Source organism: Melanerpes formicivorus, unplaced genomic scaffold (genome assembly GCF_026170545.1).
Source record: "Melanerpes formicivorus ecotype bairdi unplaced genomic scaffold, bMelFor1.0.p_v2 SCAF_30, whole genome shotgun sequence".
Taxonomy (NCBI): domain Eukaryota; kingdom Metazoa; phylum Chordata; class Aves; order Piciformes; family Picidae; genus Melanerpes; species Melanerpes formicivorus.
The window spans coordinates 324,213-344,031 of record NW_027142382.1 but is presented as its reverse complement, the minus strand read 5'-3'; the positions used below and the strand labels follow the sequence as shown (position 1 = coordinate 344,031).

The 19,819-nt window shown below is 44.9% G+C and overlaps 1 protein-coding gene across 1 annotated transcript; it reads left to right on the top strand.

The window, feature by feature from the left end:
- Positions 1-5,911: 5,911 nt before the first annotated feature.
- NR0B1 (nuclear receptor subfamily 0 group B member 1) lies at positions 5,912-9,878 on the top strand. Its single transcript, XM_068155037.1, has 2 exons — positions 5,912-6,664; positions 7,895-9,878. Exons 1-2 carry the CDS (start codon positions 6,076-6,078, stop codon positions 8,137-8,139), a joined length of 834 nt encoding a protein of 277 aa, XP_068011138.1. The 5' UTR covers positions 5,912-6,075; the 3' UTR covers positions 8,140-9,878.
- Positions 9,879-19,819: the final 9,941 nt, after the last annotated feature.

Below are 19,819 nucleotides of genomic sequence, written 5' to 3'. Positions count from 1 at the left end.
CCAAAGAAATGTTAGTCTCCAATGTCTATATAGGCAGCTTAGATCAGAGGGACAAGCAGCAAGTGAAACACATTCATGTTCATTCCTAGGTGAGATGCACCTGTGAAGAAGTTAATAATGAGCAGAAGATTAATTACTGCAAAGAAGGATGAAAGGCACTGCCACTGAGTGGTGATAAGAGTAGCCATAGGATGGATATGTGAAAGAGAAAGTGAAGGACAAGAAGTAGGCATGCTAAGGAAAACTAACATAGAAAACTGGAAGTTGAAAATTTTTAAATAGAGAAAGCGAAAGGAACAATAATGAAAGTCATAGGCTTTTTAGGGTTGGAAAGGACCTCAAGGATCATCTTGTTCCAACCCCTGTGTCATGGGCAGGGATGCCTCACACTAGATCAGGTTGCTCAGAGCCACATCCAGCTTGGCCTTAAAAACCTCCAGGGATGAGGCTTCTACCACCCTCCTTGGCAACCTGTTCCAGTCTCATGGTGAAAAACTTTTCCTAACATCCAATCTGAATCTACCCATTCCTATTTTTTTTCCCATTCCCCCTAGTCCTATCGCTACCTAACACACTAAAATGTTCCTCCCCAGCTTTCTTGTATGGCCCCTTCAGATACTGGAAGGCCACAATAAGGTCTCCGCAGAGCCTTCTCTTCTCCAGACTGAACAGCAGTGGAGTTTGCAAAAGGATATAGAACTTTTAAGGACAGACAGAATGATGGGATTTGTTCCACAGAATTAAGAAGGGCTGGGCATTTTTATAAAGCTGCTCCTGAAGGAGCTGTGGCATAAAATAAATGCTTAAACAAGGGTTTTACTTCCAAGGATGCTCTCAGCAATGCTCAGCCCTACTAAGGAGGCCCAGCCAGCACCCACAGATAATAGTAAAGTAATCAACAATCCTGATCCTAACAGCCGGGGGGCCACCAGGCCCCCCGGCCTTTGTTGTCACCACCACCATCACCCAGAGCACACCATGTGGACTCACCGGCAATAAGAGGAGGATCCCTCAGCCCAGATGGGCTCGTCTTGGGGCTTCTGCCTTTCCTGGGGGGGGATTAAAAAGGGGAGTGGGTGGGGAAGGCAAAGTGGCCACAGATGGGGTGGGAGGAGACTCCAACAGAGCCCAGGTGCTCTGGGATTTGAAGGGAAAAAGGGGGAAAATGGGGCAGGTGAGGGACTTTTAGGATGTCAGGTAATGACAGGACTAGAGAGAATGGAAAAAAAAATAGAAATGGGTAGATTCAGATTGGATGACAGGAAGAAATTCTTCACCATGAGGGTGGGGAGACACTGGAATGGTTTGCCCAGGGAGGTGGTAGATGCCCCACCCCAGGGAGTCTTTAAGGCCGGGGTGGATGTGGCTCTGAGCTACCTGATTTAGTGTGAGGTGTCCCAAGATGATCCTTAAGGTCCCTTCCAACCCTAACAAATCTATGATTCCATGAAAAGGAATGCAGTGGCAGCAAGTGCATCTGTGGGAGTGACCTCTCAGTTCCAGTGAGCTACTAGATTGGCTCAGACAGCCCTTATAGGACTGAACCCTTAGGAATGTCATAATGGCAGGTGTTTGGGAGCCATATGAAGTCATTTTGGACAAAAAAATAAATCATCTATTATTACTTTTATGTAAACACTGAAATGGCTAACCTCCAACAGCATGCCTAAGTGGTTTTAGATCACTAGGACCAACAGAAAGAGAGCCCAAAGAAAATGTAATCTTTTTTGATGTGAAGATGAGTACCTTTAACTGGAAAAAAGTTTAGTGTTGCTTCTCTTCCCCCTGTTTTACCTCCCCTGAAACCTAATTGCAAGAGCTAAGGTGAATAAGGCCATGGATGTGAGGGAAAAAACCCCACACAACAATGAAAACCCACACCAGGCTGGAATATGTAAAGGCCTCCTTAAACTGGATGTCTGCCAGTGGAAATATGACAATGAAGTGCACAGTCCTATTTACTGTTGTAAATTTAAATTCAAGATTCCTATTTCTGTATCCAAACCACCATGTCCACACCATGCAAAGCACAGATCTGATCAAAATAAATAAACAAACAAATGCATAACTTTCCCCTTTTCATGTCCTGGTTTGGTTAAGATATGTTGAAGTGTTGCTTTTGCTTTATTACAGCTGATGCATCACCTACTTTCAAGCAGCTGGCAGAAAAGCCTAAAACCAGCATAAATTCTTTTTAATATACTCTGGCTCATTCCAGAGAAATGTCACCATATGCTCATCCTGATCCAGAACAAACATGTACTGTTAGGTGAGCTGGTGATGAAATGCAGTAAGAACAGTCAAATCACAGCCTTAGGGCAGCTACAAAAGCTCTGTACATTCAGGTCATCATGCCTTGACTACAACTGCCTTTGGCTCATGCAGCATCAATCAGGCTTTTAATATGATCCTCCCAAGGAATCTATTACCTATCAAGGGAGGAGGCACAGGAATACATGGCAAAGCATATAGGTAGAACATGATTCATGATAATACCTCTCCCTTAATCCCTTCTTATTTTCAAGTAAGCACCCCATTAAAATAGGGGAACTATGAATGGTGATCAGTTTGAAAAATGGACAGTCACAATGAGAAATGCATGAAAACCAGCAGTGATTTTAATTTCCTAAGCCTTGTTTTAATGAAGTATTTCTCTTACACAAAAGACATCTGGCTAATCATATCCTCATAACACTTTTTTTTTTCCCCCAGAGTCAAAAAACCCCCACACTTCTCTTGTGCTAATCACCAAACCGAGTCTCAGTTTTACGTCTGATATTAAGAGCAGATTTTATTTTCCAGTGTTTATACTGGAAGGAATAGAAGGTATTTACAGAATATCAGGATCCAATTTCTACAATGGGAAAAAAAAACAACCAAAAAAGCAAGCTTGCTCTGAAGCTGATGCACTAAATCACTGACATAAAAACAAATGCTTGTTTGGTCTTGTTCTGAAACTGATGCCTCGCCCTCTGGCCAAGAACCAAATGTGCTACCAGAGAAGCGATACAGAGACACTGAAGAGCAACATTAAACATTAAGACTGCCAAGACTGTACTGTATGACCTTCATATCCAAGGCTTTTGTCTGAGTTTAAAAAAAAAAATCTCACAAGAAAACCTCCAAGATAGGAAAAAAGGCACAAATAAGTAATTATTTGTCTGGATGCACGTGCCTCTATTCACGATGTACCATAAGGATCTTGGCAACACATTAGATCTTTTAGCAGAAATCAGATGCATTCAATTTTTGCTAAAAGTATTTTTATGCATTTCCCACCAAAACATAATTACCTGTCTGTGAGGAAAGAAGTCAGAGTTGTGGTCAATGGGATGGAGTCTAGATGGAGGCGTGTACCTACTGGAGTTCCTAAGGGGTCAGTACTGGGACCAGTACTGTTCAATACAGTCATCAGTGACCTGAATGAGGGCACAGAGTGCACCGTCAGCAAGTTTGCTGATGACACCAAACTGAGTGGGGTGGCTGACACACCATAGGGTTGTGCTGCCATTCAGTGAGACTTAGATAGTCTGGAGAGTTGAGAAGGGAGAAACTTAATGATGTTCAACAAGGGCAAGTGTAGAGTCTTGCACCTGGGAAAGAATAACCCCAGGTATCAGTATAGGCTGAGGACTGAGCTGCTGGAGAGCAGTGAAGGGGAAATGACCTGGGGGATCCTGGTGGATGGAAGGTTGACCATGAGCCAGCAATGTCCTCTTGTGGAGAAGAAGGCCAATGCCATTCTGGGATGGATTAGAAAGGCTGTGGTCAGTGGGTCAAGAGAGGTTCTCCTCACCCTCTACTCTGCCCTGATAAGGCTGCATCTGGAATATCATGTCCAGTTCTGGGTCCCTCAGTTCAAGAAGGACTTCAGAGAACTGCTTAAAAGATTCCAGCACAGAGCCACAAAAATGATCAAGGGATTGGAACATCTTCCTTATGAGCAGAGACTGAGGGAGCTGGGACTCTTTAGTTTGGAGAAGACTGAGAGATGACCTTCATGTTCATAAATATGTAAGGGGTGAGTGCCAGGAGGACAGAGGGAGGACAGAGCCAGGCTCTTCTTAGTGATGCCAAATGACAACACAAGGGGCAATGAGTGGAAGTTGAGGCATGGGAAGTTCCATGGAAACATGAGGAAAATTTTTTTTCACTGTGAGGGTGACAGAGCACTGGAACAGGCTGCCCAGAGGGCTTGTGGAGTCTCCCTCTCTGAAGTTGTTCAAAACCTGCCTCAATGCATTCCTGTGTAATCTGGTATGTGATCCTGCTCTGGCAGGGTGTTGGACTACATCTTGCGAGGTCCCTTCCATCCTCTAACATTATGCGATGCTGTGATGCTGTTTTCTTTGGGGGGGTTAAACAGAAAGCTTTGGTGCCTTTAATTTAGCTTGAAAGCCATGGACAGGCAGAATTGAAACTTGAAAACAAAGTCTGATCAAATTGCTAAATATCAACATGAAAAACACTAATAAATATTTCAAGGTATTTTGGCTTTGAAAGAGAGAATCTACCTGGTATAAAATTCCATGTACACTTGGACAATGTCACTGCACACTAAATGAAGTTTCAGTATGGGATACCCATGTCGACCCAAGTATCAAAGGCAAAACCTTTCTGCATAAGTTGGGTTATAAAATCAACTGTGTCAGTGAAATAATTACATGACAGTAGAACTGCATTTATATTTGAGACATGGTTGGAAGAGAAATTCCTTGAAAATTAGACACATGAGAACAATAATGCTACATCAGGACAAATTTCTATTTTAGACCTGGTGCAAGTTATACATTGCATCCATTTATGGCCCTGTGTAAGCAGCACCCTCCCATAAGAAGCAGAATGTTCCCACAACTTGAGTCCAAGGTCAAAATTGCAAGGGCAATGACCCGAGTCTCGACCATATCTAAGTCTAGGAGGAAAGATTCACTTTGGGACAAGCACAGCCTGAAAGGAAAATGGATATGTTTGAAACTGATGGATGGAGCAATGTGAGATCAGAAAGATGGACCCTGCTTTGCAAGGCTGATGAAGAGAATTACTCATAGGGGATGGTTCCATGGGAGGTCACATAGATGTTGGGGATGATTTCATGGGAGATCCACACAGATGTTGCAGCGGCATCAGCCTCAGGGACCCTCACTGTGCTTTGCTTGCACTTCAGCCTCACAAAGACAGTTTGGGCAGGTACATGAGACTGATTCTGCCTGTCCTCACAGTAGCATTAGAGTGTCACTTAGCAGCATTTCTTAGGACAAGGACATGCACGAACTCCTGGTATCATTAACGGTGTCTTTTTCCACTCCCGTGGGATTTTTATACTTTGGACCAATTCAGTCCTCCTTGTCGTCAGTCCACCTTTTGTTTCTCTTGCTCCCGACAGCTCAGCAACACATCAGGAGGGCAGCTGATTTTGCCGTTTCGCTACCAGACCCCACGGCTGTCACCGCGGGCTCGGGTCGCTGTGCTTCATGGCGAGGGCAAAACGAAAGGCCGGCATGAGCTGCCTTCCTCGTCCCGTCCTTCCCTGCTCAAAGAAGCCCGGGATAATATAAAACGAGACAGGGCCTTGGAACGAGAGGGAGGAAGAAGGGACGCTCCACCGCACCGCACTGGACAACGAGGTGAGTGCGCTGGCGTTCATCCGCTCATTATGCCGCATCCTGTAGGCGGGCGCGGCCGCCTCGCCGGCTCCCTCTAGGTATCACTGTCTGAGGAAAGGAGTGGTTTCTTTTATTTTTATCTTTTTTTTTTTTTCTTTTTTTTTTCTTTTTTTTTTTTCTTCCCCCCCTCTTTCTTCCTATTTCCCTTTCTCCCCCCGCCCCGCCTCTTTTCCACCCAGAAAAGCCTCTGCCCCTTTGAACCACTGGTACAGCGCCTGCGGCTGCACACGCACGCACGCACGCATGCAGACGCGCACACAGCCGCCGGTTATAAATAAGTTAAGAGCCGGGCAGAAGGCAGACAGTGTCCGTCACTAGCGGGCCAAGGCGCTAGCTACCGCTCTCCGAACCTCCCAGCTGGATTTCCACCCCTGACTGCCACACCGCTGGGGTGCTGTAGTCGCCGGGTGCCATGGCGTGCATGGAGCGCTGCCGTTGCTGCGCGGACGGCAGGCGGCACAGCAGCATTCTCTACAACATCCTCAGGAGCGAGGAGCGGGCGGCCTCGCCGGCGGGGCCGAGGCGAGGGCGGGCATCCCGCGGCTGCCCGTGCGGGTCACGGAGGAGGGTGGCCCTGAGGAGCCCGCAAGTAGCATGCAAGGCTGCCTCAGCCGTGCTAGTGAAGACGTTGCGTTTCGTCCAGAACGTGCCCTGCTTCCAGGAGCTGCCCCTGGAGGAGCAGCTCCTGCTGGTCCGGAGCTGCTGGGCGCCCCTGTTAGTGCTGGGGCTGGCGCAGGACCGGGTGCATTTCGAGACAGTGGAGAGCGCGGAGCCCAGCATGCTGCAGAGGATCCTCACCACTCGGCGGCAGGGGGAGCAGCCCCAGCCACGCGGACCGGCGGCGGGCCGCCCGCACGACGGCCCCGGAGGCGGCAGCGGCTCGCACCTGCCCTCGGCCGCCGAGATTCAGGCTATCAAGGGCTTCCTGACCAAGTGCTGGAGCCTGGATATCAGCACCAAAGAGTACGCTTACCTCAAGGGGACGGTGCTCTTCAACCCAGGTGAGTGGCAGTGCGGGGCAGCTGGGTTCTCAATTATCACGGGGGAGCCTCACTGTGTCCTCAGGAAGCGAGGGACACCCGTCGTTTTCCTCACGAAGAAAGAGATGGTGGAGGAGGCGGACGGGGAGGAAGGTATGCTCTCACTGTCTTCTCCTTAGGGCTCGCAGGCATTAACGGCCCCTCCGCTTGCAGCGTTACCGGTTGCGGCAAGTTCGTGGGTCCCAGGGGCTGACGGGGTCCGCAAACCCAGGCGGTCGTTTATGGAACGTGAGAATCCAGCATCGGTTCTCTCTCAGTTTCCGAGGGGGGCGCCCGGCAGCGCCTGCCCAGAGGGAGGTTGGATCGGGGGAAACGCTCGTCGCCGCCGCTGGCCACCGGCCGTCCGAATTGTGGCGGGTCTAAGCGTGCTTTCCTCGGGAGGGTTGCACCCAGTGTAAAGACAAGAGAAGGCTCAGGGCTTCCAGGAACAACGTGCTTCGTGGGCTTTGTGTGTAGTATTTATGATGGGTTTTTTTATAGCCATGATCTCTCCGTGGAGACTTCCATAGATGCATGAGTGATTCATTCTCATGCTGGTGTTTTACCTGGAAGGTAGATGGCAAATTGGATAGGGCATTTCCTAAATACGCTACTACCGTGCTCCTGGTGTTGAACTTAGACCGAAAAGGGGAAATTCTGTGCTCTTAATCCTTGCCATGGTTCACTAGGAAACTTTCTGTCATACATTGCAGTTAATGCTTCTTGCCAGTTGTAATATGGAGCTACTGAGAAACAGTTGTCAGAAGATGCCTTAAATGTGAATAATGTAGAAGAGAAAAGTTAGCAAATTATTTTTATTGTCATGTCCACTGTTTGCAGACTGCATTTGTCACTCTAAAGGTGTTTTGGAGAGCATTCTTAAAAGTTTTTGTTTGTTTGTTTCATGAGATAATGTGTTTAACACTAAAACGAATGCTAGCAAATGTTGTGTTTCAAGATTGTGGAATGAAGAAAAGTATTGAGCATCCAGAGCACCATCAGGATTAAGAATGCAAACTCTTCTACAAAATTTGATGTGCTGATTCTGCATAGAGAAGTCCTCTAGCAATTTCATTTGTTTCATTCTTTGAGCAATAATTCTAATCTGTTAGTAGCTCTTATGAGAAGAATGCTGGTTTATAGGTTTTTCTGTGAGAAGAATGTTGTTTTTATGGACAAAACTATGTAAACAAAATTTGTTTTACGTTTCAGATCTACCTGGGCTGCAGTGTACACAGTACATTGAAGGACTGCAGAGGGAAGCTCAACAAGCTCTAAATGAACATGTCAGACTCATTCACAGAGATGATGAAGCCAGATTTGCCAAGCTGAATGTTGTTCTGTCCTTGTTAAGATCTATTAATGCTAATGTGATTGCTGAACTATTCTTTAGGCCCATCATTGGATCAGTGAACATGGATGACATGCTTTTGGAAATGCTTTGTGCAAAATTGTAAAGGCATGTAAAACATTGAAAATAAATCCACTGCAAAGGAAACCCTAGAGCAGAATAGTGCAAAGTACTGTAAATAAACTAACTTATTGTTTTTACATAGATAGTATTTTTGTATTCCATAATAAAATATTCTTCAAATTCTGAAATTAATTTTTCTTAAACACGGTGTTTTGGAATAAGATTACTGCCACCCAGACAAACTTCAAGGTTGTGAAGGATGTTGATATCCAAAGTTGACTGGCTATTCCTTCACCCCATCTGAATAAAGACCACACTTAATGAATTGTGCCTTCAAGGTGAGTAGTGCCTGCTTTTTCAAAATACCTTTAAACATATTTGGCATACACCAGGGGTAATGAACAAGCCATTTACTTGTGTGTTTCAGTAATATTAGAATAGGGTAGTCAGTTCTGCTTGTAGTGCAAATACTGGCTCTATCAAAGGCTTATTGTTGCCAGTGAACTGCTTTTATTGACTTTAACAGAGTTGGTCTATAAAGAATGTTGGAAGAAAATCTTCACCTAAGGTTTTCTTCCATATGGGGAAAATGTGTTTGAGACTTAAAGTAGCTTGACCAGCTCTAAAATTTCTGGTAAAGCTTTCAAATCAGCATGCATTGGGGTCCAGGAGAATAAAGCAGCTGTTTGCCAAAGCAATAAACAAAACCATGCCAAAAAATATCTAAACAGAAAATGCTGAATAGGGTCAGGAGAACTACTGATGCATAGTCCATGCTTTTATCTAGATAATTCCTAGCTAGAATTTCACAAGCCAGATTTTTCAGACTTCTTACTCATATAGAAATATAAAATCATTGTGCTGAAACATGGTGTGTCATTGGTACATCCATCAGAATTTGTCAGCTAGCATGAAGATGTCTGTTTTGAGATTGAACCTTTTTTTCCCCCCTTTTTTAATTTTCTTGGCCTTGATCCATTTTCCAAAAGCAGTCATGCATTCAAAGGGGAAAAATCAGTGATTTAAGGGGGATTTGTTTCATGGTTTGCCTTTGTGTGTAGTTTTCTAGCCTTTCTCCTGCAGAATGTTGGTAAAAAATGTTCCTGAAGTAAGATAGTAGTAACTATAAATCATTCATATATATATACATATTATCCATTAGCAATAAGAGGTGTTTTTTAAAACACAGTGAAGTTGAGGCAGTTGTCCTCTGTAATAGATGGGCAGGGCAGGGAGGAATGCGTTTGAAGAGCTTTCCTATACTGCCACCTTGCACAAGGGACAATCACAGCTCCTACACTTAGGTAAGGAACAGAAGAGACTCTTGCTGCCTCCTACCCACCTGGGGAAAACTGATGGAAAATGGAAATGGCCAGAGAGGTAGCCAGGCATTCCTAGGGGGACAAGTTCATCCACGAGTATTTTCACTGACATTTGTATTCCTTTAGCAGTAAGAGGCAGGATACAGTCATTGTACAAGGAAAGCAAAGCAAGAAAGGGACCCACCCCCCTATTCTGGAAAACAATGGTGTAGCTGAAATGTGCCCTCCTCTGCTCCCCACATTCTAGGTAGGGTTGTTTACCCTGAGGAGCTCCCCAGATATTATTACAAAGAACAAAAGTTATGTGTGTAAGGTGCTCTTCACTGCTAGTTCAGACCTCAATGCAGCAGGCTTAGTCTTTATGTTGAGTTGATGCTTTCATATGTGTACACACATGAACGTTATTTATAACAAATAGAACCATATGGAGAATATTTACTGTGTATGTATAAATGTTCTGTGAGTTTACAATAGCTTCTGAGCTTATCTAACATCTCTGTGACATGAATACGTTTCCCACATTCTCTGTAAGCAGTGTATAACCATATACTAGGCTTTCAAGAATGCCTGACAAGATCTCTCCTTAAAAGCACAAAGCATGATGGGAAAGTATTTAAATAGTGGTTAATGGTATGTGATGAATCGTGGGCACAGACTGAAAAAAATTTCAACAGCCCCAAATTAAACCAGCTTCATTGCCACTGAGAATTTGTTAATATGCACACTCGTGCTCACACTTCTCTGCTGAGTGCTGGATGAGGCTTGTTGGCAACACTCCTAAGAATGAATTGTAATAGCTCAGCCTTTGTCACAGGCAAGGATTTTCATCTCAACAGTCACCTTGAGACAGTTTGGATCTATTGTGCCATTAAGTACAAAAAATTTCATAACACAGGTGGACCTGCTTACATCTCCAAGTTTGATATCTGCACAAACTCTGTATTCTGCTCAGTCATCTGAAGCTGTCATGCAAAAGAACGATTCTGTGGGCAATGAATCCAGCTTGAACTCACTGTACTCTACCATATTTCTCTTGAACCAGCAATACTCTTAGTCTTTTATCTGCGATCTGCTCAAATGGAAACACCTGATAACAGTAAGTAGGAAATCTGAGTGGGAAACCCAATTTGTCAAGGTTTCCTGCAGAGAACTCATGGGGAGAAAAAAAAGAGCCTCCATAGGTCAGAGGAACAGGAATGATGAAGCAAGAAATTAAAAAAATCCTTTTAGGAGGAACCAAGCTGAAGACTTGGAGCAGCAAAAGTAACCTGGCTATGAAGTTCCCAGAAGCTGTGAATATGTAGCTCCCTAAAAGCTGTAAATACAGACCACCTTCTCCTTAGAATATAATTTGGGAGAGCTGGGGGAGCTGAAGGCTGCTCAGATTGTCACTTTTTAGATTAATCCCTCCACTGATGTCCAGCAATGCAGGAGCTTTGTGATGGGAAGCTCACAGCAAGAGGGCACAAAGAGGAAATAAAAAGAGTTTCAGTTTATAAAACTTCTGGGAAAAAGATAACTTTGTAGGGGAGAAGTAAGTCTGTCTTGTTTTGGAAGAGAGTGAGGAAGGGTGTCCCAAGTGGAGAGAGATTGTAATTTACAAGCCAGAGTTTGAACAAAAGGGTGCATGTGGAAGGACTCCCTGTCAATTCCAGAAAACATTTCAGGGCAGGGAAGAATCTGTCCAGAAGCTAACACAGAGCAGGGCACAGGCAACCAACGTGCTGGGACCTGCTAGCCAGTTCTCCACTGGTGCTGCTGCTGAGGAAGGGGTCATAGTGGCAGCTGTACAGATGTGAAGAGCAAGCTCAGTCTTTGTCTTTGAGCATATGGTGCTCACAGAAGTAAGCAAAACTATTCTGTTGCCCCAGAAATTTGATTCTGGGTGTTCTACAACACAATTTTCCACTGAGTAGAAGTACTGGGCTACATCCTTTTCTGTCCCAACTCAGTCCTGTGTAGTGTGGATGAACCCCGAGTTGGATGGCTCCCCTGGCGATGGCCAGAACAGTGATGCAAGAGTTAACCTTTCTGGATGTCCCTGGCAGCAGGAGTAGGACAGGCTGCTGGAGGCCCTCAGGCAAGCAGGGGAGAAGGGAAAGCTGTGCACAGAAGAAAGATGCTTTCACGGTAATGTAGCCAGAAGTGGGGTTCAAGACCCTAGCACAGCTTCAAATATCTAAAGGGTTAGTAGATGAGACCTGTTTGTCAGATAACTGGGACTCCTGTGGTAGTAAAAGGCTGCCTCCTGTTTGCCTAGCAGTGCTGTGCTGTGCTGTGAACTCTGCACTGCTAGATGCAGCATAACTTTTCTCCTCATGCTTTTAAATGTACCAGTAAAGACTACTTTCCAGTTCAGATATTAACATGACTTCTGAGGATTTTAAAGCATTTTTCTTTCCTGTTCACTCTCTATTCTTGGCATTCTGGGCATGAATCTTCTCAGAAATACCTTTTTTTTTCTTTTTTTTTTTTTTCCTCCCCCCTTCCCCCCCTCACCCCCCCATTCCTTCAGGATGTCAGAGACATTTTGACTAGGAGCAGCCTCCCAAGCAATTGAATCCTACCATCCCCCACAGTAAAAGTCTCAAATGCATAGGAGCAATGCTGCATAAAAGTCATCCCCACCCACGACGGTGCAGATGCTCATCGCTTGTGGACAGGATTGTGACACTGTCAGACACTGAGGTGTTTAGAAAAACTCTTATGCCCCAACGCTGCCCACTTACCACAGCTCTATTCTGAGACCCTTGTTTTGAACTGAGTTCCAAGAACTGCAAGACAGGCATCCTGTTTTTGTAGACCCTTGTTCATGTACCCTTCCCAAAATGAAGCCAGACCCTATACATGAGTTTGGGCCCATGATGGTACTGAGCATGCATAACACCGACTGGACAGGGAAGGTAAATCCCAAGGATGCAGGGTGAGCATGTGGATACTGTCCTGCTGGATGTAGAGAAGCAACATGCCTTGGCTTTAAGCGACAGCATGGCTTGCAGGGACTGAGTGAGCTTCACACCTACCACGCACCATAGAGATAGACATGATGGGTACAGAAAACCACATCTGGAAAGTACCTGTTTTCCTTGTATCCACTGCAAGTGGAAAACACATTTGTTGTTTACTTCAAAGGAGGACTATAAAGGGGTCCTGCATGACTTCATGTTTGGGATGTCCACCCACAAACTCTGTCAAATGGACCTTTGGAGCATCAATCCCTTTTGAAGCACTGCTGTGGTAGTACTTCTTTCTCCCACCTCTTTCCTCTTCCCACCCCCCCCACCTCCCCTTTCTTTCTCTCTCTCTCTCTCTCTTCCCCTTACCCTTGTGTGTGTAAGTTGTGCAAGTGCAATAAAAGCTGACACATGCGTTTGACATCTTTTGTATCTTAATTCTTAGACTGAGAAATCTGAGCCCCATCATGTCTGGAAATTTTCCCCTATCGTTACAGACACCAGCAGCCCAAACACCAGCAATGCACTGTTCAGCAGCAGTTGTTGCTGCATGATATCCCTGAGAAAAGACAATTTAGAAACCAACTTGCATTTTTAGTCAAAGAATAGAATAGAATCGAATCGAATAGAATAGCATAGCATAGCATAGCATAGCATAGCATAGAATAGAATAGAATAGAATAGAATAGAATAGAATAGAATAGAATAGAATAGAATAGAATTAACCAGGTTGGAAGAGACCTTTGAGATCATTGAGTCTGACCTATCCCCCAACACTATCTAATCAACTAAACCATGACACCAAGCACCCCATCAAGTCTCTTTGTAAACACCTCCAGTGATGGTGACTCTACCACCTCCCTGGGCAGCCCATTCCAACGGGCAACATGGTTATGAGATTTTTCCTTTTAGCATTTCTGGCATTTATTTATAATCTTACTTTTCTGAGTCTAATGCATAACCTATGCTTGGGTAGTCTTTTTAGTAGTTTATTTTAAACTGTCCAGCAGTTTGCTGTTGTGGGTAGACTATGGACAGTATTAAAGACCAATAGACAGTAACTTTTCTCCCTATGGTGTGGTTCTGCAACTTAAATTTTCTCGGTTTTGAAGTGACCTCATATATTTGCTTTAATTTACTATAGTCTCAACCCTAATTTACTATAGTCTCAACCATTTTAATTGCTCTTCAAACACAGAAATTATTCCTCTACTGGGTCTTCTGGGCATTACAATGTATGGCAGAACTCCAAATAAAATAAAATGTCAGACAGCCAGCTGGTGATCTGTTTTTCCCTCACGGCAAAAAATGTCCTGAACAGTGTAAGCAAAACTCAGGTCACCAAACAGTGTCACCAAACGAGGTGAAACATCTGAGGAAGCATTTATGACCTGCAATGTATATGTTATGTCTAAATATTTTTCAGACATTCTGAACTGTGCAGAAATTGAGAGATGTGAGAGTGTTGGCTGAGTGGGCTCTGATGAAGAAGTGCCAAAACTCAAGATGCTACCACTTTTAAACTGATGTGCAACAGCTCCTTTTTAATCACTTCTGTGGTATTTGAATTGTGAATAGAAAGCATTCACTGGCATTTGCTCTGGGCAAATTATCAGAGCCCAGTTAACACGGAAAAAACTTCTTGAATGGATCTTAAGTGGATCATACAGCTAAGCTTTAAGATGCTTAATGGGAATCAGTTGGAACTAGTTATTCTCTTTAGAATCACAGAATTTCAGGGGCTGGAAGGGACCTCAAAAGATCATCTAGTCCAAACTCCTTGCCAAAGTAGGATCACCTATACCAGATTACACAGGAATGCATCCAGGTGATTTTTTAGTATTTCCAGAGAGGGAGACTCCACAACCCCCCTGGGCAGCCTGTTCCAGTGTTCTGTCACCCTCACAGGGAAATTTTTCCCCCTCATATTTACATGAAACTTCCCACGCCTCAACTTCCACCCATTGCTCTTGTCCTGTCATTGGGCACCACCGAGCAGAGCCTGGCTCCAGCCTCTTGGCACTCACCCTTTACATATTTATAAACATTGATGAGGTCACCTCTCAGTCTCCTCTTCTCCAAACTCAAGAGCCCTCTGCTCCCTCAGTCTCTCCTCAACAGAAGATGTTCCATTCCCTTAATCATCCTTGTGGCTCTGTGCTGGACTCTTTCAAGTATCTCACTGTCTTTCTTGAACTGAGGGGCCCAGAACTGGACACAATATTCCACATGTGGCCTCACCAGTGCAGAGTAGATGGGGAGGACAACCTCTCTCTATCTAGTGGTCACATACTTTCTAATAGACCCCAGCATGTCATTGCCTTCCTGGCCACAAGAGCACATTGCTGGCTCACGGTCATCCTTCCATCCACAAGGACCCCCAGGTACCTTTTAGTTTCACTGCTCTCCACCAGGTTGGTCCCCAAATTCTGCTCAGAAACAGCTCACACATTAAGAGTCTGGCTCTGTTAGGAGAACTGTGCCCTCCTATGCCTGAATGGTCACCCTAGCTACAGCCAGATTTGCTCTGGCTTGAAACTTCAGTGTGTGTGCCAGCAGTTTCCTCTGTCAGTTCTTTTCCTCCCTACCTCACAGTACTTTATTTTTTAAATATTTCTTTTTATACCATTGTAGGAAGGGCACAAGATGTGGACTGAAAGTAAGTTCTAACTCCTGCCAGTTAGGTTATTGAGCTGGATAACCAGGAAACTAGACCCCCAGGACACACTACAGCCTGCCCTACTTACTCAAGATGCATTGTGGAAAGGGCAGATACCTGCTTTTTTCAATACTGAGCAATACATGTGTTTGTTATCTGCATTTTTCACTTTGTGTCCCTTTTTTAGATGATGGGACAAACATTTAGAAGTATTTTCTACCTAACATGAATGGACAAACATTTAGAAGTATTTTCTACCTTATTTATGGGACAGACCTAGAGTCTTTTACTGTTTAAAGCAGTTACTGATAGCAAAGAATAGTAGACACAGTTGACTTAGTTTTGCCTGGCTCCCCCCAAAATCCACTACACTTGGGCTTGCTCTGCTCTCAATGGTTTTGTAATATAAACCATAGAAGGGTAATTCAATAGAGAAACCCTTTTACCATCAGCTATTTTATTACATAATAGTAAAGGTGACAAGAAAAAAAAAATATGAAGAGAAGCAGTAAAGCTGAAACAGGTTATAAATTATATTTGGTGTATATGCTGTTCCTCTGAATAGTTATGTGGCTGGAAGGGATTTTAGGTGATCATCTAATCCATCATCCTGTCCTGAAGGGATGAATTATGTACCTTGTCATACTTGAAAAGAGCTTATCTAACCTACCTTTAAAGGTTTCACCGATGGGGTCTCTAAGACACCCTCCTTCAATCTATTTGTGTGTCAGTACCTTTAAAATTCAAAAGTTGTCCCAGCATCTAAACTGACCCTTCTGTATTATAACATAATCCCCTATTTTCTTTACTTTACAGAATACAGAATTAACCAGGTTGGAAAAAACCTTCGAGATCATCAAGTCCAACCTATCATCCAACACCATCTAATCAACTAAACCATAGCACTAAGTGCCTCATCCAGTTTCTTTGTAAACACTTCCAGGGATGGTGACCCCACCACCTCCCTGGGCAGCCCATTCCAATGGCAAATCACTCCTTCTGTGAAAAATTTCTTCCTAACATCCGGCCTAAACCTCCCCTGGTGCAGCTTGAGACTGTGTCCTCTTGTTCTGGTGCTGGTTGCCTGGGAGAAGAGACCAACCCACACCTGGCTACAACATCCCTTGAGGAAGCTGTAGATGGCAATGAGGTCTCCCCTGAGCCTCCTCTTCTCCAGGCTGAACAACCCCAGCTTCTTCAGCCTCTCCTCACAGGTCTGTGCTCCAAACCCTTCACCAGCTGGATGTGGCACCATTCACCACTACTGTCTGGGCTTGGCCCTCCAGCCAACGCAGTGTGCTGCTGTCCAAGCCATGAGCTGACAGCTTGGCCAGGAGTTTGCTGTGGGGGACGGTGTCAAAGGCCTTGCTGAAGTCCAGGTAGACTACATCCACAGGTTTCCCCATATCCACCAGGCAGTCACTTGATCATAGAAGGAGATCAGGTTGGAGAGGCAGGGCCTGCCCTTCCTGAATCCATGCTGGCTGGGCCTGATCCCTTGGCCATCCTGTAAGTGCTGTGTGATTGCACTCAGGATGACCTGTTCCATGATCTTACCTGGCACTGAGGTCAGGCTGACAGGTCTGTAATTCTCTGGCTCATCCAACCAGCCCTTCATGTGGATGGGCACCACATTGGCCAGCTTCCAGTCCTCTGAGACATCTCCAGTGAGCCAGGACTGCTGAAAAATGATGGAGAGCGGCTTGGCCAGCTCCTCTGACAGCTCTCTCAGCACCCTAGGATGGATTCCATCCGATCCCATGGACTTTTGGGGATCCAAGTGGCTGAGCATGTCTCTAACTACTTCTTCCAGGATTACAGGGGAACTATACTGCTCTCTGCCTCCATCTGCTAGCTCAGGAGGCCAGTTGTCCAGAAGACAACCGATCCTGCTATTAAAAATTGAGGCAAAGAAGATGTAAAGCACCTCTGCCTTTTCCTCATCTTTTGTTACTACATTCCCCTCTGTGTCCAGTAAGGAGTGGAGGTTGTCCTTGCCCCTCCTCTTGCTGTTAATATATTTGTAGAAGGATTTTTTGTTGTCCTTCACATCAGAGGCCAATCTAAGCTCTAAATGGGCTTTTGCCTCTCTATTTTTTTTCCTGCATGACCTAGCAACATCCTTAAACATTTCATGGGTTACCTCTCCTTCCTTCCAAAGGTGATACACCCTCTTTTTTCCCTTAATTAATTCACAAGCTCATTGCCCATCCAGGCTGGCCGTCTGCCCCGGTGGCTCATCTTCCGGCACATTGGCACAGCCTGTTTGTGCACCTTCAAGAATTCTTTCTTGAAGTAGGTCCAGCCCTCCTGGACACCTTTGTTTTTAAGGGCTGTTTCCCAAGGTATATTCTGAGTTAGTTCCTTGAGGTAACCTGAAGTCCGCCCTCTGGAAGTCCGGAGTGGAGGTTTTGTTGCTGCCCCTCTTAGTTTGAGTGCATATTGAAAACTCAATTATTTTGTGGTCACTGGACCCCAGACAGCCTCCAACCACCACATCTCCCACCAGACCTTCTCCATTTGTAAAAAGAAGGTCAAGCAAAGCCTTATCCCTGGTAGGCTCACACAGCAGCTGTGATAAGAAGCTATCTTCCATACACTCTAAGAACCTTCTAGACTGTCTCCACTCTGCTGTGTTAAGTCCCCAGCAGATATCAGGCAGGTTAAAGTCACCCATAAAAAAAAGGTCTGGTGACCTTGAGACAGCCTCTAGATGCCTATAAAATAACTCATGAACTTCTTCATCCTGGTTGGGTAGTCTATAAGAGACTCCAACCAGGATGTCTGCCTTGTTGGCCTTCCCTCTAATCTTCACCCACAGGCACTCAACCTGATCGTCCTTGATCTCTAGTTCCATGGCATCTAGTGCCTCCCTGACGTACAGGGCCACCCCTCCACCCCTTCTCCCTTGACTGTCTCTCCTGAAAAGCCTGTAGCCACCAATTGCATGGTGGCTCCACGGTCCTCCAGTCATGGGAGTCATCCCACCATGTTTCTCACCAATGACACGGATTAACTTTGTTGGCAGAAGATCCTTACATAAATGTGTTCAGTTCTGGAGCCCCTATTATAAGAAAAATCTGGAGGTGCTGGAATGTATCAAGAGAAGGGCCACAAGGATGTTTAGAGGGCTGGAACACCTCTCCTATGGAGACAGACTGAGAGAGCTGAGTTACTCAGTCTGAAGAAGAGAAGGCTCTGAGATCACCTTATTGTGGCTTTCCAGTATCTGAAGGGGGCCTACAAGAAAGCTAGGGAGGGACTTTTTAGGGTGTCAGGTAATTATAGGACTAAGGGGAATGGAGCAAAATTAGAAATGTTTATATTCAGATTAGATGTTAGGAAGAAGTTCTTCCCTATGAGGGTGGTGAGACACTGGACCAGGTTGCCCAGGGGGGTGGTGGCAGCCCCATCCCTGGAGGTTTTTAAGGCTAGGCTGGATGGTGCACTGAGCAACTTGCTCTAGTGTGAAGTGTCCCTGCCCATGGCAGGGGGGTTGTAACTTGAGGTTCCTTCCAACCCTAACAATTCTATGATTCTATATTTGAAGGCTAGTACTCCTAAATTTTATGGAAAGCTATTTGTCTGGATGCTTTCAACTATCCAGACCTCTTTCCTCTGGACAGCCATTTGGCCAACAACTTTACTGAACTGCAACTCCAAGGTTTTCCACTGGAATGGAAGAAAAATACCCAAACAACTAACAATTTGTGAAATATATTCCTTTACAATCCTTTTACACTATTTTGTCATAACTTTTTACAATAACACTTTGAAGCCTGCATAGACATATTTTATGTGTGGGTTGGTGGCTTTTTTTTCTTTGTTTGGTTTGGGTTTTTTGTTTGTTTGGTTTGGTTTGTTTCAGTCTAGCACTTTCTGATAGTCAATAACCTCAGTTGAAACATACTTTCCATCTGCAGTTCTAAACATTCTGCACAGCTATAAATTGCCTTATGGTAAATCTGAACACTCTTCTTACATCATGGTTGTAGCATCTGATGTTAAATGCAGATACATTTGTTATATCTAGTCTACTGGGACCAGTTCTATTGAATGTGTTCACTAACAACCTGGATGAGGGATCAGAGAGCACTGTCAGCAACTTTGCTGATGACACAGAACTGGATAGAGTGGCTGACACACAAGAGGGTTGTGCTGCCATTCAGTGAGACTTGGGCTGCAGAGTTGGTCAGGCAGAAATTTAATGAAGCTGGACAAAGGCAAGTGTAGAGTCTTGCACCTGGGAAAGAGCAACCTCAAGGATCAGTATGGGTTGGAGACAGACCTGTCAGAGAGCAGTGAAGGGGAAACAACCTGGGGGTCCTAGTGAGTGGACCATGAGCCAGCAATGTGCTCTTGTGGCCAAGAAGGCCAGTGGTTTTCTGGGAACTATTAGAAGGGCTGTGGTCAGTAGGTTGAGAGAGGTTCTCCTTCCTCTATATTCTGCCCTGGTGAGGCTACATCTGGAATATTGTGTCCAGTTCTGGGCCCCTCAGTTCAAGAAGAACCTCAGGAAACTTCTTGACAGAGTCTGTCACAGAGCCACAAAGATAATTAAGGCAGTGGAACATCTTCCATCTTCCTCATGAGGAAAGACTGATGGAGTTGAGGCTATTTAGCTTGAAGAAGAGGGGACTGAGGGGTGACTTCATAAATGTTTATAAATATGCAAAGGGTGAATGTTAAGAGGATGGAGCCAGACTCCTCACAGTGATGCCCAATGACAGGACAAGGAGCAATGGATAGAAGTTGAGGCATGGAAAATTTCATGTAAACATGAGGAAA